Raw genomic sequence first — 16,909 nt, 5'->3', positions numbered from 1 at the left:
GCCAGAACTGCGCTGATTCAAGCTTCTTCTGGGTTTCCCATGGAGGTGCATGGCCCCAAGGGCTTGAGCCATCTTCTTCTGCTTTCCCAGGCCACAGCAGAGAGCTGGATTGGAAGTAGAGCAGCCGGGATTTGAACCAGTGCCCATATAGGTTGCCGGCACTGCAGGCGGCAGCTTTACCCGCAAGGCCACAGCGCTGGCCCTCCCATGTGCTCCTTTCAAATTAGATTCTAGGAATTGTAAAGCTTATTCTAGTTTGAAAGTACTCCTGCCCACCACCTTCATGTGCTAGAAACTTTATCAGCAATGCAGCAGTGTTGGGAGGTAGATGCTAAGTCAGGCAGGTGTCACTCACAAACGGATGTGATGCCATTATTACTGGAGTGGGTTCAATATAAAAGAACAAGTTCTATTCTCTCCCTCCACCCAGCCTCTCTTTGCCCTAGAAGGCCATTAGCAGATGGCAGCCTCTTGACCTTAGATTTACCAGCCTCCATAAGCACGCACCAATAAACTTCAGTCCATTATCAATTATGCAGTCTCAGTATTCTGTCACAGCAGCACAAAATGTACTCAGATAAACCCCGAGCTCAAACACATAGGAATGACACCGGTACAAATGATCACCAATTATAAAATAGAAGTGAGGAGAAAGTTCCTAAAAACTCTTTTAAATGCCATTAAAGGTCTGGTATAGAAACTGTCTGAAAGCTTCCTGGCCCACTTTATTGTCTCCTAGTTCCATAGCATAACTTATTTAAACATGTGCATGGTGTGACACACTCCGATTTTTACTACAGGATTGCTTAGTAACCAAAAAATAGGAACTTCCTAAACACCTAATACTTTGGGATTGTTTGACTAAGCTGTAAGAATAGCCATATAATGGAAAGCAGTGAAGTAAAAATGTTTAACTATACACACAATATAAAATTTCTATGGTTTGGATATGGTTCAAGTATGTATCCCAGAAGTCCATGTGCTGCAAGCTTGCTCCCCAGTATGGTGGGTTGAGGTGGTAGAACCTTTAAGAAGTGAAGAAGGGTATTAGGTCAGGAGGGTGCTGCCTGGGAAGGGACTGTTGATGTCTCACAGAGTGAGTGAGCTCTCACAAGGGAGACTATTACAAAACAAAGCAGGGCTACTCCATGTGTTTGGCCCTTTCTGCAACTTGGCTGGTTCCATTTCCATTTCTCTGCCATGTTGTTTTTTTGTTGTTGAGATATCTGTTATTTGAAAGGCAGAGTTACAGAGACACAGAGGCACAGAGAAAGAGAGAGAGAGAGAGAAGAGACAGAGGTCTTCCATCCGCTGGTTCACTCCCCAGATGGCTGCGACTGCCAGATCTGGGCCGATCTGAAGCCAGGAGCTTCTTCCCAGTCTCCCACATGGGTGCAGAAGCCCAAGCACTTGGGCCATCCTCTACTGCTTTCCCAAGCCATAGAAAAGAGCTAGATCAGAAGTGGAGCAGATGGGACTTGAACCAGCACCCATACGGGATGCCAGCATTGCATAGTGACAGCTTAGCCCATTATGCCATGGCACTGGCCTCTCTCTGCCATGATGCAGCCAGAGAAGTCCTCACCAGAAGATGAACAGATGGGACCACCCAGTCTTGGACTTCCAGCCTCCACATTATGAGCTAAATAAAGCTCTTTTCTTTATAAAGAAACCACCCTCGAGGGGATGCCATAAGAATTCTTGGGGCAAGGCTAGAAGAGCCTGTGGCAGCACGAGTCACTGGTGATATGCCTGAGAGAGAACCTTGAGAATCCTACTAGTTTTGAGTCTGGCTTGGAGGGCCCACCTAACCCTGCAGCACATTGCTTCCTCCCATCCCCCAACAAGAGTGCTGGCAGGTAGCAGGGAAAAAGCACCATCTTAATAAGGCAGTACAAGCTACCACAGCCTGCACACAACTGGGAGATTTTATCAGAGGGATAAATCCGTGGTCCCCACTGACTTTCAGTATGGACTGGAGGGTTGGTGGGGGAGGGGCGCCCACTTAAGACTGCAAAGCACTCCCCTTCCCTCACTCTATCAAGGCACCTAGACTCGACATGCCAAGGCAGAACACCACTCAGCTTCTATCAGACAGGCAGCTGGCTTCAGAAATGCTACAATTTGCTCCGTGGATAGGGAGGCTCATGGGGCTAAGAGTGGGTCCCCTGCTCCCTGTGACTGTTAGGAAACTGGTGCAGTTTTATCTATGGCACGATCTACACCCTGATTTACATCCTAGGCTCTAGCCCCCACCGCCATTGCTGGAAGCCAGGTGGCCACATGGCCCAACTGCTGCTGTCAAGCTCCACCCCCATCCTAATGGGATTCGCTACTCCTACTTCCCTGCCCGCCCTCGGGCAAAGTTTTAGAAGGGCCTGTACCTGAACATGTGGCTCTCTTGGCTCTTCTCTCCTGCTCTCTTGGGTCCTCTCTACTCTCCTCTCCCTCTCTCGTCTCTCTTCTCTCCTCACTAGCTCCTCTCCTCTCTGTTTCTTATTCTCTCCTTCTCTCTCTTTTCCTTCTTCACCCCTTCCCTCCAGCCTGCTGGTTTTCCCAATAAACCCTTTCCCTTACTCCAGATTTGGTGTGTTTTGTGACGGCCTAACAGAAATATATAACAGTGACTGTAGGAGTTCTGTGAAGCATCCGGCTTCCGAGTCTCAGAGCTCCCTGAGAGCTGGGAAGAGTCATAGCAGGGGGCTCAGCCATCACACTGAGCAAGAGATCCTTTGTGTGGTTTGTGCACTTGCCTGGGTGGGGATGTAGCCGCTGTGACCCACCCTGAGTAGCTGGTTCACCTTCCCAGAGAGTGGCTGAGGCTCTGATAACCACAGCCAATGCAATCATACTCTCACCACTTCTAAAGATACAGGAGATCTACCACTCTGGAACACTCTGGACTCTTGCCCACTCTGGAGCACCGGCCCCACCCAGCACGCGGCTCTGAATATCTGCTGACGCAGCAGACACTCCACTAAGCCATAGAAGCATATTACAAAGATAAAAGCCGTCAGAGAAGGAAAAACAACATATGTTTCCACAAATGCCTAAAAAATAAATGTAGGAATGAAAGAAACATGAACAAGAAGACAGAATGTGACAGGATGTGAAGATGAACAGATTGATGAAATGCCTGAAAAGGAATGATCAGAAGATCACTCAAAAACACAGAGAAACAAATACATGAGTTAAAAAAATCCATAAAGGGCCAGCGCTGTGGTGTAACAGGTAAGGCTGCCACCTGCAGTACTGGCATCCCATATGGGCGCCGGTTTGAGACCCAGCTGCTTCACTTCCAATCACTTCCAATCCATCTCCCTGCTATGGCCTGGGAAAGCAGTAGAGGATGGCCCAAGTCCTTGGGCCCCTGCACCCGCCTGGGAGACCCAGAAGAAGCTCCTGGCTCCTGGCTTCGGATCAGCACAGCTCCGCTTGTTGCAGCCAATTGGGGAGTAAACCAACAGATGGCAGACCTCTCTCTCTCTCTCTCTCTCTCTCTGCCTCTCCTTCTCTCTCTGTGTAACTTTCCCAAGTAAAATAAATAAATATTTTAAAAAAAGAAATCCATCAATGACATGGACGAGAAATTCTACCAGGAGACACATACACTGAAGAGAAATCAACCTGAAATACTAGAAATGAAGAATTCATATGTCCAAACAAAAAAAGTAAAATAAATATGCAGGCTTGGTACTCAGAGAAGGAATATCTAAGAAGACAAATCCTTGGAAATACAAAAAAAAAATAAGAAAATTTAGAAAAACCAAAAATAGTGTTCAAGATTTATGAGATACTATCAAACGGCCAAATATACACATCTTAGGAGTTCCTGAAGGTGTGGAAAGAGAGAATTGATTAGACGACCATCAGAAAATTTACCTAATTTGGAGATAGGGACATCCAAATACAGGAAGCACATATAACTCCTGATTGACATGGTCAGAAAAGATTTTCAGCACAACACAGTATAGTCAAACTTTTAAAAGTAAAACATAAACATAAGATCATAAGATGAATGAGAGAAATGCCAGATTACCTTCAAAAGATCTCCAATTAGACTGACAGCTGAAGAATATGGCCTATGTGCTTGGGCCCCTGCTACCCACATGAGAGATGTCGAGGAAGCTCCTGGTTCCTGGCTTGGGACTGGCCCAGCCCTGGCCATTGCAGGAATTGTGGGGAACTGTGGCCATCTGGGGAGTAAACCAGTGGATGGAGGATCTCTTTCTCTGTCCTCTCTCTGTAACTCTGATTTTCAAATAAATAAATAAACCATAAAAAAAAAGATTGAAAACTGATTTCTCATCAGAAACCCTACAGGCTAAGTAAGAATGGAGATATGGTTGAAGTCATAAAGGAAAAAAATATCACTCCAGAATACTGTACCCAGAAAAGCTCTCATTTATAATTGAATGTAAAATAAAGACTTCCGAAACAAACAGAAAGAATTTGTCACCACTCGACCAACCTGACAAATACACTTAAGGATGTGCTATACACAGAAAACAGAGAAAGACAGAATCATGAAACAATGAGAAGGCAGCAAATGTCTTAATAAAAGAACTAAGGAAATCCAAAATAAACAATCGGAATACTTATGGAAAAATGACAGGACCAAGTTGTTATGTACCAATAATAACCTTGAAAAGAAATGGCCTAAATTATTCTATTAAAAGATAGACTGGCTTAATGGATTAAAAACCAAAATCCATCTATTTACTGCCTACAAGAAACATACCTCACCAACAAAGATACATACAAACTGCAAGTGAAAGTATATTCCATGCTAATAGAAAGCAAAAATGAGCATGAGTAGCCATCCTAATATCACACAAAATAGATTTTAACACAAAAACTGTTAAAAGAGACAACGAAGGGCAATATGTAATAATTAAGGGTTCAATTCAACAGTAAGATATGACTAGAGTAAATGTACAATGCACCCAATGCTAGGACACTTGGATATTTAAAAAAATGTTAATAGATCTGCAGGGAGACACAGGTTTCAATACAGTAATAATGGGGGACTTTGGCATCTCACTTTCATCAATGGACAAGTCAACTACACAGAAAATCAACAAAGAAACAACAGAGCTAATCCACTCTATTGATTAAATAGAACTGATTGGTATCTATAGAACATTTCATCCCACAGCTGCAGAATATACATTCTTTTCATCAAGCATTGAACTTTCTCTAGGATAGACCATAGGCTAGGCCATAAAGGTCCCAGCACAAATATTTGAAACAATCAAAAACTATAGACAACACCACTAATCAACAGCTTTAGCATGTATACATAAACTACAGCATGTTAATACAGCAATAAAAAACCAACAGAATACAGAAGTCTTCCAAAAGTTCATGTAAAATGTATTGTATTTTGTTTTTCCATGATTTTTTTGCTACTTACTTCAATACAGATAAACCTTAAATATATCAATCACTAAAGAATCCAAATATTTAAAAAATGCAATATGTGTTTCCATTTATATCTACCCACAAAATGATAACCTGAGAGCCAGGGCCAAGAAGAGAATGTGTCTCTGGAGGAGGGAACTGACAGACAACCACAGAAGAGCTGAACAAAAACAGCCAGAAGTAATCTGTTTAGGAAGCCCTACATTTGTACAACCCTTGCATGCATGTAAAAACAAAGCAATAATTTAAGAAAAACATCAAACAAAAGGAAAATTCACTTAAATGTTAAAAAGGTAAATGGTTTTAAAAAAAGTGAAAACCACTATGGCTTTACTACACTTATTTTTTAGTATAGTTACAGCAAGCATGAGAATAAATAAACACAAAAAATACAGTAAAGAGGTAAAAATTTAAACAAAAATTGAACCATTAAAAGCAAATAACTTAGATAAACATTAAAACATGCAAGAGATATAGAAGAATTGCATAATAAGCTTAAACATGAAATAAAACCTCACCAAGAACTAAAAAATTCACACAAGAACGCTTTTATAAAAGAACCTAGGAAAGATGCTTTAAAAATGAAAAAATTAATGAAAACATTTAGAAGGAAGAAAGGAATAAATCCTTAAATTTCTGGGGAAGGATACAACATCTCCAGATATGAGTGTCTCCTTCTGACTACAGGGCAGAGGGGCAGAAAAGAACAACAGTACCCTCTCACCCTTCAACAAGCTCTAGCAACTGTATCTCCTCCAGTCAGCTTCAGTTAACTGCGGACTGTTGAAAGCCACTCAGCAATAGGCAGCAGCAGCAATCAGCCTGCCTTCAACAATCTTTCCAGGAAAAAACAACCAAAATCCCATTAGTAGAGGAGCCTCAAAAACGTGGTTTTCAGACCTTAGGAGTTGTAGCGATCCTTTTAGAGCATCCACAATGAGAAACGATTTTCACTGTGGTATCACGATGTTATCTGCCATTGCACTTATGCTTATATTTGAGCTGATGATGGTAAAACAACAGTGGAAAGAAACTGCAAGACCACGGACCCAAATTGAATTCTTGGAGGCAGAGGGAAGTCTGAAACTTTTATTCATGAATGTCTACTTTGAAGCAATAAAATTCTATAAATGTCAACTTTAGAGTATATATCTGTTTTTCATGTATTAAGATTTATTACATTAGACTTAATTAACAAAGAGGTGATTATTCCAACTATTCCCCATTTGGCAGCCCAATTTTAACTGTTAAATCTGGAAAAAAAAAATAGTACCCATTGTAGATTATAAAAATCTTAATGCTATATGCCATCCATTATGTTCACCATACCTTATACCTAATATTAACATATCTGATGCCTTTCAATAGATAAATGATGTTTCTTCACTATTACAAGTGTGGCAAATGTGTTTTGCTCAAAGCTTTTCCAACAGCCCCTCAGTCTCAGTTTGCCTTCACCTTGAAAGGACTCTTCTTCTAAGGTATACATGGGCACCTCATTGACTTTGCCATCACATACATTACTTTGCAAAGAATTTAACTGTGCCCGTCATTTATTAGGAACACAAGCACACACACATTGATGACATCCTCCCTATATGCAACTATTTGACATACTTGCGAAGAACATACAAGGTTAATACCTTATCATCCTACTTGAGTTTTGGTGCAATGCATGCCTCATTTAAAAGATTAATTGTCACTGATGCTACAAATCACACTAGCTTATATGGGCCACTCTCCAATGAAAGGGGCTAAAAATCAGTCAAAATAAATTCTATAGGCACTCTCCTTAGTACTCTCAGTGACTTCTTCACTGTAGGGGTGCACAAGCCTTCTGAAGTCTCTGGATCATCTATGATGTCCATTAGTTCTCAAGGGTTATGATGCAAGAAATTACTTTTCTTGGAACCTTGCTATGTTCCCGTAAAATTAAATTAGATGACTATTAACTGATATACTAGAAATATAGTCTCCCATACAATTTGAGAATGTGATTCTCCAAACCATGTTGTCTACTAGGACTTTGTCCATGGATAGAGGACAGTCAAACCTGAGCACGGCTACTGCAACCCAAACTTGGCATACTCCACTTGGCAGAGGGGATGTCCTCCAATGTCTACTGTCTATGTCCAGATGTCAGGCAGGAGGTCACCCCTCTAGCAAATAAGAAAAGCCATTTAATTTCAGCTAGACACCATTCTGCTGACTGTAGATCTCATTACTCTTGGTCTGGATGCATTCACTGGTTGCAATCCAGAAACCCAAAGTTACCACAGACATATCATTGGCAAACATGGAACTCCACTAACAAAAGCTTAAACCAAGAGTTACGGCTTAATATCTATTTTAACACAATTTCTCAGAAACCATCTAGCCCAAACCTTGGACAGCTGGAAGCTGTAATACTTGGCCCACCCATAAATGAAACTTTGTGCCAGATGGGTTCTATATCCTTGAACTACAAGCAGAGTATTACAGACATTAATACTCCAAGTTGATCCAGCTCCCCGCTAATGTGTCTGGGAAAGCAGCACAGAATTGCCCAAATGCTTGGGTCCCTGCATCATATGAAAGACCTGGAAGAAGCTCCTGACAAAAGTCTGGCCTGGCCACAGTCATTGCAGCCATTTAGGGAATGAACAAACCAAAAGGAAGATCAATCTCTCCCTCTCTCTCTCTGTCAGGATGGCCAAGCAGTCTAAAGTGTCAGACTCTCTCACTCTATAACACTTTCAAATACATAAATAAATCTTTTAAAAGTAGCTCACTTCAGTAGATGCCCCATTGCTCAGCCATTGTGACTTTTAATACCTTAAGGTCTTTTTTTTTAGAAACCTTTTATTTAATGAGTACAAATTTTGTTAAGTACAACTTTTTTTTTTTTTTTTTTTGGACAGGCAGAGTGGACAGTGAGAGAGAGAGAGACAGAGAGAAAGGTCTTCCTTTTGCCGTTGGTTTACCCTCCAATGGCCACCGCGGCCGGCGTATCGCGCTGATCCGAAGCCAGGAGCCAGGTACTCCCTCCTGGTCTCCCAAGCGGGTGCAGGGCCCAAGGACTTGGGCCATCCTCCACTGCACTCCCAGGCCATAGCAGAGAGCTGGCCTGGAAGAGGGGTAACTGGGACAGAATCTGGCGCCCCAACCGGGACTAGAACCCGGTGTGCCGGCGTCGCAGGCGGAAAATTAGCCTAGTGAGACGCGGCACCAGCCTAAGTACAACTTTAAGCATATAGTGATTCTTCACAACATACCCGCCCTCGCACCCACATTCCCATCCCACTTCCTCCTCCCTCTCCCATTTCCAGTCCCATTCTCCATTAAGATTCATTTTCAATTAACTTTCTACACAGAAGACCAACTCTATACTAAGTAAGGATTTCAACAATTTGCACACATACACACACAAAATAGAAAAAAATTGTTTGAGAACAAGTTTTACTGTTAATTCTCATAGTACAACTCACTGAGGACAGAGGTCCTGCATGGGGAGTAAGTGCACAGTGACTCCTGTTGTTAATTTAACAATTAACACTATTATGTATGATGTCAGTGACCACCCAAGGCTCTTGATATGAACTGCCAAGACTATGGAAGTGAGTATATATCTGTTTAATAATCTAATTGTAGATATATATATATATATATATATAAAGAATACTGTGTCTCACAATATCTCAACATTATTGCTATTTTAGCAATTATGAGATACACTTGCTTTTTTTTTTTTTCCAGAAAATTTTTTTTTTTACTTGGAGGTACCACTGAGAGATGAGCAATGGTTAACCAGACCATTGAATATTAAGCAATGAATGATGAGACTGTCACTTTAAAAATGATAAGTGATAGCATTTGTTATTGATGATAAAACTCAAGCACTCAAGACAAAATCAGAATTTTGGAAGACCTGAATTCACCACCTTGAGCTTTATAACTTTCTAGTACATAAGAACTTGTTTTGAGAAAAAAATAGTGGTGACATTAATGAATGTGATTTTTCAATGTATAATGATATGTGCCAATATTTGGAAGACCTATATTATTAAGTGAGCCAATATCTTCCAAATGAATAAAGCAAGATGTCAAAAATCATGCATAGATGCAAGATACATTCCAAGTGCAAATAGACCAAGGGAGCTTAGTGTAATGGTGTGTGAAAAGGCAGTGAGAGTACAGATTTCAATCAGTAATATAAAGAAGGTTAATACTTCTACACATTTTCACTGAGGAAGACGGCTGAAATCACTTTATCAGAGTGTTTAAGAACTTGAACTTTTTCAACCAAAATCTCTTCTATAGAAAGCTAGCATCTAAACTGGCACCTAAAATAATCTGACAAATATAGAAAAAACCCTGCAACAGTGGCTCTTTGGAAGAAAATATGCATACAATCTACAATAGCATTAATTAAGTAACTGAACATTAATTTCAATACTCTAAAAAAGTGTCTAACGACTTGTTTGTAGGAAGCTTTCCATTTGAAAATACACATGGAATTCCAACATAAACTACAATTAAAAGCATATTTTGTCTCACAGATTCCATGTTCAGCCTCCCTATTCACCCAAAAGTCTCTCTCATTGCACACGTATGAGTCTCCTTGTAAAAAATCCACTGTCCCCAGCCACAGGTTCCTAAACCTGGCTGTGCTAAATGCAGAATTGGTGCTATTAACTTTCTAGTAATAGATTACAGACTGTCTATCACACCAAAGTAAATTAGAATCTCCCTGGACACAACTGAGTATTCAGTATTATTTAAAAGATCCCCAGATGATTTCAGATTGCTCTGGGGGATTCAAAGTTGCTAGCCGTTGCCACAGTTAATATTCCCACACCACTCACTAAAAGGCAGCTCCAGTTGTTGATGTTAAGATCTACTTTAGGAACTCATTAACAAAATGATCTCTGGAGCCAGTGTTCTGGTGCAGTGGGTTACACTGCTGCCTGCAATGCCAATATTCCATGTGGGCACTGGTTCATGTGCAGAGTGCTCCACTTCTGATCCAGCTCCCTGCTAATGAGTCTGGGAAAGCAGTGTTAGATGTGGTTGGGCCTCTGCAACCCTGTGGGAGACCCAGCTGGAGTTTCTACCTCTGGTTTCAACTTGGCCCTGCCCTGGTTGTTACAGCCATGCCGGAAGTAAATCAGCAGATGGAAGATCTCTCTCTGTGTATCTCTCTCTGTAATAATTTTGCCTACCAAAAAAAAAAAAAAAAAAAAGTGATCTTTAACATCAATTTCTTCATCACTAGAAGGTAGAAAATTTTTAAAAAGAGATAACCATTAAGGAAAATTTAGAAAGACGTTGAACATGAATTCTCACATACTACCTGGAAAGGTGAGAAAATGAGAAAGTGCTGATCAATTTGGAAACAGTAGATGAACTGTAGAATCAGACACAGGTAACATATAGAAACAGTGTTTTGGACTACCTGAGTTTGTATAGTTCTCAGGAACCAGAAAAAGTTATCTAATAGGTAGCATCTAGCATTTCAGGAAAACAGCTGGGCTTGAGGATATAAGCTATCTTAGAAGCTGAGCAATCTTTTCATGCTCCCAGCTGTAGGTCACCACCAAGCCAAAGTTAAAGGCCCATGAGAATACTTCAAAAACTTTGTGAAAATAGGATTAAAAATTTATTTTGATGAAAAAATGAAAGTCATGCATTTGAAGGGTCTTCAAAAAGTCCATGATATCTGGGTTCTAGTCCCGGTTGGGGCGCCGATTCTGTCCTGGTTGCTCCTCTTCCAGTCCAGCTCTCTGCTGTGGCCTGGGAAGGCAGTGGAGGATGGCCCAAGTGCTTGGGCCCTGCACCAGCATGGGAGACCAGAAGGGAATACCTGGCTCCTGACTATGGATCAGCACAGCGTGCTGGCCGTAGTGGCCATTTGGGGAGTGAACCAATGGAAGGAAGACCTTTCTCTCTGTCTCCCTCTCTCTGTCTAACTCTGCCTGTCAAAAAAAAAAAAAAAAAAAAAAAAAAAAAAAAAAAAATTCCATGAGAAATATGTATTATAAAAAATATTCTGAAGTTTTTTGCATCCAAATAAACTTTTAATTCTATTTTTCTATTAACTTTTTAAAATACTCTCTTAGTATCTATAGCTGAGGTGGATATGACTAACATGAAAATAACCATTAACATCATCCAACGAGATGTTGTTTTATTTCCATAGTCATCATAGAATCTTCGATTTGGAATCTGGCTTTTCATGCAAATTTTTAACTTAAACCAAGTGTCTCAACTATCCTATCTCAATGAATTTCTCACTATAACCTAAATGCTGCAGAGAATCCCAAAAGTCCTTAAAGTGTCTGTCTATAATGATTAGCTTATCTTCAACACATTTGAAATGGTACTAAGTAAACATAATACTTGGAAGGATTGAGAAAAATACTCAATAAAATCCATTCTATAGACTTAATTTTCTCCATGGACCCAAACAACTGAAAAGCTTCACAAACTGACATTTTGGTTTATAAGTCTCGTGATTACAATGGATTAGTCCAGTTTCCTCCAGGTTCAAGGGTAAAGCATTGCTCATGGCCATAGTTCACTGACATGTAAGTTGGCTTATCTTGTCATATGTTCTCTACTATAGGATGACTATACTTTAGTATCTCACAGATGACATATTTTGCACTTTAAAATGTTTTAAAAAGTGTTTTAGAGCCTTCTAATAAATCTATACTAAAAAGGAAACATGATACTTAAAATAGAACCATTTTGAAAGTCTTAACTTACTGGGCTTAAAATTAGGTTTTATTATATCTAATGTTTTCATCATGAATATTACACTCTATACTAAAATACCACAAAAAATTTTCTAAACTCTATATCAAAGCAATAGAATGTCATGAGTCTTTAAGATTTTAAATCAGGGGAAAAGGCAAAGGTCAAAACCACAGCAGCTAAATTAAAATCCAAAGAAACCTTGAAAAAGAAGTCTCATCAACAGACATTTCTGTAGATTGTCTCAGTTTAATATTCATCATTGGAAAAAAAAAAAAACAGCATCACTTCCCTAACTCAGTAATTATGCATTGTTGTAAAAACATGATTCTCATGATTTTGCAAAGAGAAAATGTTAGAAACATTCAGGTGGTTATCATATAGCTTTCATTATCTAATAACAAGAAAAGAGGGGGACAGAGCAGGAAGGAAGGAGACTCAATCAACCATAATTCCTGGATTAGAATGGCTCTACAGAGTACAATACGGTGGATGCTACTAATTCCCCAGAATGCACTCTTCTGCTATCAACACTTAGGAACTGAGAACTGAGACTTTAAAAGCAGAACTCAAGCAAAGGAAATTAGTAATGATAACAAAACTAGATTTGCAAGATTTAAAGTAACTTGACTGAAACAACCACCACAAACAAATGTTAAAGGTGAACCTAATTAACGCAAAACGGGTTAAAGTTTCTGGATGTTGAAATGAAGGCATATTATTTACTCCTGGTATACGAAATACTCTGGTATACGAAATATTAACTTTATATGTAACATCAAAATGTAAAAGTCCATAACCAGCTTTATTCTACATTTTGGTGAGCTTCCCAAGCAGGAAATAAAACTGATACTTACTATAGTAACCATATAATACAGTGTCTTCAATCTGTCTGCTGACATTAGCATTAGCCCATTCCTAGAATAGAAACAATAAAAATACTAATGAAACATCCATTCATCTAACAAATATAGTTAACTTTTCATAGGACTAAACGTCACTTCTAAAATCTATCATTTCTTCAAGAAGTGACAAATACACATAATTTTCAATCAGTGAACTCTGAGATGACAACATAATTCTGAGGAAATAACACACACATACATAAAGGCACCTAACTCGGACTGAAGATCAGAGGATGGCTTTTCAAAACCTACTCTAAACTGAGGCCTGAAGGAAAAATGATATTCTCAGAGAAAAGGAGAAAATAGCAGGAAGGAAAGAAATATAAAAGAGGGTTTTGAAAAAACTGTAAGAGCCTAATACATTCACTAGAGATTTTGGAAAAGTAAATAAAAGCAAGTGTAGAGAGGGAGGTAAGGGGGTATGAGGAGGCACTGGGGAGTCATGCTAAGTATTTTGGACTTTATCCTAAAGTCAGTGAAAAAATCATGATATATTTTATGTAGAGTAACAAACTTGATTTGTATTTCAAAAATAACTTATTTGTGTATGTTACACAATTTTAAAGAAATACCTAAAAGTTAGTCTAGACTCCTTTGCATCCATCCCACAGTGCTCTTTAAACTACTAAACTTAAAAAAAGTGATTCAAATTTGTCTTTTCAAACAGAAAAATGCACATTAGTCTGAACTGAGGTATGTCATAGATTTTTTTGTCTAATGCCTAAATTCTGTGAAAAATTAAACTGGGAGAGTCGAAGGAAGTGATCACTGTTATTTAATAAAGACTGAAATTATAATCCAGGTCAACAAGTTTTTATAAATACTTTGAGTTCAAGTCAGTGGTAACACCCCAGTGTAACTGTTCTTAAGAAGGGTATCAATATTAAATTTCCCTTAAAAGAATTTTAGATTTATTTCTCTTTGTTTTCCTTTTTTGCCTACTGACACCTCTACCAAAGAACATTTATGCATTGCTTGTTGATAAATGCTGAAAAGAAAATATAATACAAATTTACTTATATAAATGCAAAGTTTTAATACACAATGTAAAAGAATACAATATTTGTCCAATGACAATAAAGACTACTAAGCGCAAGTAAAAACATATTAGCTACACAAAGACAACTATTAATGATAGCACCTAAAAGATTTAAATAAATGGAAGGTCACCTGTTCCCAAATGTAAAGATTTTAAATACCAATTCCCTCTAAAATAATCTCTAAAACAATATATATTATCAATCAAAATCCCAATTTGTTAGGAAGTAGAATATATTGACATATTGCTTCTAAAAGACATCTGAAAACACAGCTAGGCAAGGGCCAGGAAAAAAATGTTTAAAAGACTAACAATACTACGCTTAATTAATTCTGCACTTCACCAACAACTACATTTTACTAGTGAAACATGAAAAGTTATTTTTACAGTAATCTTTCACCTACATAATTGGTAAAATTTAAGTTGATAATGTCCAGTTGAGGCAAAACATGGAGGAAAAGCTATCTCCTACTCAGTGATGGCAAGAAGAATCGTCGGTGACCTAGGCATCTTTTCTCCAATCTATCCTAAAAATTACCATCCTACTTTATTTGAACAATATTTCTTTTTTTGTTTGTTTGTTTTTTTGGTTTTTTTTGTTTGTTTGTTTGTTTGTTTGTTTTTGACAGGCAGAGTGGACAGTGAGAGAGAGAGACAGAGAGAGAAAGGTCTTCCTTTGCCGTTGGTTCACCCTCCAATGGCCGCCGCTGCAGCCGGCGCACCGCGCTGATCCGATGGCAGGATCCAGGTGCTTTTCCTGGTCTCCCATGGGGTGCAGGGCCCAAGCACCTGGGCCATCCTCCACTGCACTCCCTGGCCATAGCAGAGATCTGGCCTGGAAGAGGGGCAACCGGGACAGAATCCGGCGCCCCAACCGGGACTAGAACCCGGTGTGCCGGCGCTGCAAGGTGGAGGATTAGCCTATTGAGCCACGGCGCCGGCTTGAACAATATTTCTTTACTTACTTATTTATTTGAAAGGCAGAGAGACAGAGACAGGCAAATAGAAAGAGTTCCTCTGATCCACTGCTGCATCCCCAAATGACAATAGCCAGGCTTGGTCAGGGCTGAACCCAGGAGCCAAGAACTCAATTCAAGTCTCCCACATGGGTGGGAAGAACCCAAATGCTTAAGCCATCACCTGTTCCCTCCCAGGGTACACATTATCAGAAGCTGGAATTGGAGGCAGAGCAGGTACTAAAACCCAGACACTCTAAAATGGGACATGGACATCCCAGTAGGATTTTAACCACTAGGCCAACAGTGGGGAATGTCTGGCCCACGGGTACATAAGGCCCATGTAATCACTGGGTCTGACCCTGTCAAGGCAATCGCCTCTGGGACTCGAAATTCAAAAAATCTATAGCAGGCTAATTTTTAAGCTGGTAACTTTTTATAGCCCATGAATAAATAATGTTATAAATATCCAAATGGTCCTTTGCATAAAAAAAGATTTCCCATCCCCTGCTCCAAGCCAAATGCCTGCCCCTAAAGATACATTTTTTTAAAGCCAAGCAATATTGTCCAACAAATGACCTCGGGATTCTTCCTGGGCTGCTCCCACTAAGAGAGTCCAAATGTGGTCTCCCTTTCCCACGTTGGAAAAGATACTCGCAATTTCAATTACTCATGAGACCAAGGAAGCCAAAGTATCCCCAGGTGTTTAGCAACCAGACTATTCTAGCACTCCATGAATAGCCTGTATCTCCTCAGCTGCAATTACTTGACATCCAAGTCCACAGCGTTTGTCTACCTGCAAGACCACCCTTCTGCTGACCCTATAAGAAAGAAGATGAAGTTGAGGCACCTGTGCTAAGGCCGCTGCACTTTGAGAGAGCTTATCTGTTCATAATGTTGAATTATAAAAGAACCTACACATTTGCTGACCTTATCTCAGTAAATTCAAACCTGAATCAAGTAATATTTATTTGGTTTTCTGAAGAGCCTTTTGCCAAACAGTATTCACGAGAATGTTGTTTAGAATATCTCTAAAAAGAAAAAACAAACAAGGAATCTGTGATAATCTCAATTTCCAGAGCAGAAATGTTAAAGTGTATTGCTATACACTCAACATAGAATACATTGCAGACATTAAAAATGAGACGAGGGCCAACACTGTGGCACAGCTGGTTAAGCTGCGGTTTGTGACACCAGCATCCCATATTGGAGTGTTGGTTAGAGTCCCTGCAACTGTACTCCTGGTCCAGCTTATGCTAATGTAAATGGGAAGGCTTCAGAAAATGTTCCAAGTACTTAGGTCTCTTCCACTCATGTTGGGGACCAGGATGGAGTTCCTGGCTCCTGGCTTCAGCCTGGCCCAGCCCTGGCTGCTGCAGCCACTTTTTGAGTGAACCAGCAGATGGGAGATCTCTGTCTCCCCTCTCTCTATTGCTCTGCCTTGCAAATTAACCAATTCATCTTTTAGAAAACTTAAACCTGCCTGGGCTCAAGTCCTGGCTCAGTTTCTGATTCCAGTTTCCTGTTAAATGCGCACCCTGGAGGCAACAGATGATGGCTCAAGTATTTGGGTCCCTGCCACTCAGGTGGGAGACTAGGATTGAGTTCTGGGTTCCTAGCTTCACTTTCGTCCAGCTCCAACTCTTGTAGGCATTTGGGGAGTGAACCAGAAGATGGAAGCTATCTCTCTGTGAGTGTGTGTGTGTGTACCTCTATTTTTGCATCTCAATTTTTTTCTTAAGTGTTAAACTTTAAAATCAGATAAGAGCCCAATCTTGGTAAACAAAATTAAAGACAGAAATCTGGGGCCAGTATTGTGGCATGACTGGTTAAGCCACCGCCTGCAACGC

General features: G+C 39.9%; 1 protein-coding gene across 2 annotated transcripts in view; it reads right to left on the bottom strand.

Annotated features, from left to right (window-relative positions):
* Nucleotides 1-16,909, bottom strand: part of LMBRD1 (LMBR1 domain containing 1) — a 148,975-nt gene that overhangs the window by 117,243 nt on the left and 14,823 nt on the right. For both annotated transcript variants that reach the window (XM_008263085.4, XM_070073909.1), the window contains exon 3: nt 13,017-13,077. In XM_008263085.4, coding sequence (XP_008261307.2) covers nt 13,017-13,077 — 61 coding nt within the window. The remainder of the gene's footprint in view (nt 1-13,016; nt 13,078-16,909) is intronic.

The sequence above is a fragment of the Oryctolagus cuniculus genome, chromosome 5 (assembly GCF_964237555.1).
Source record: "Oryctolagus cuniculus chromosome 5, mOryCun1.1, whole genome shotgun sequence".
NCBI classification, from domain to species: domain Eukaryota; kingdom Metazoa; phylum Chordata; class Mammalia; order Lagomorpha; family Leporidae; genus Oryctolagus; species Oryctolagus cuniculus.
This window is presented reverse-complemented; position numbering and strand designations above follow the sequence as displayed.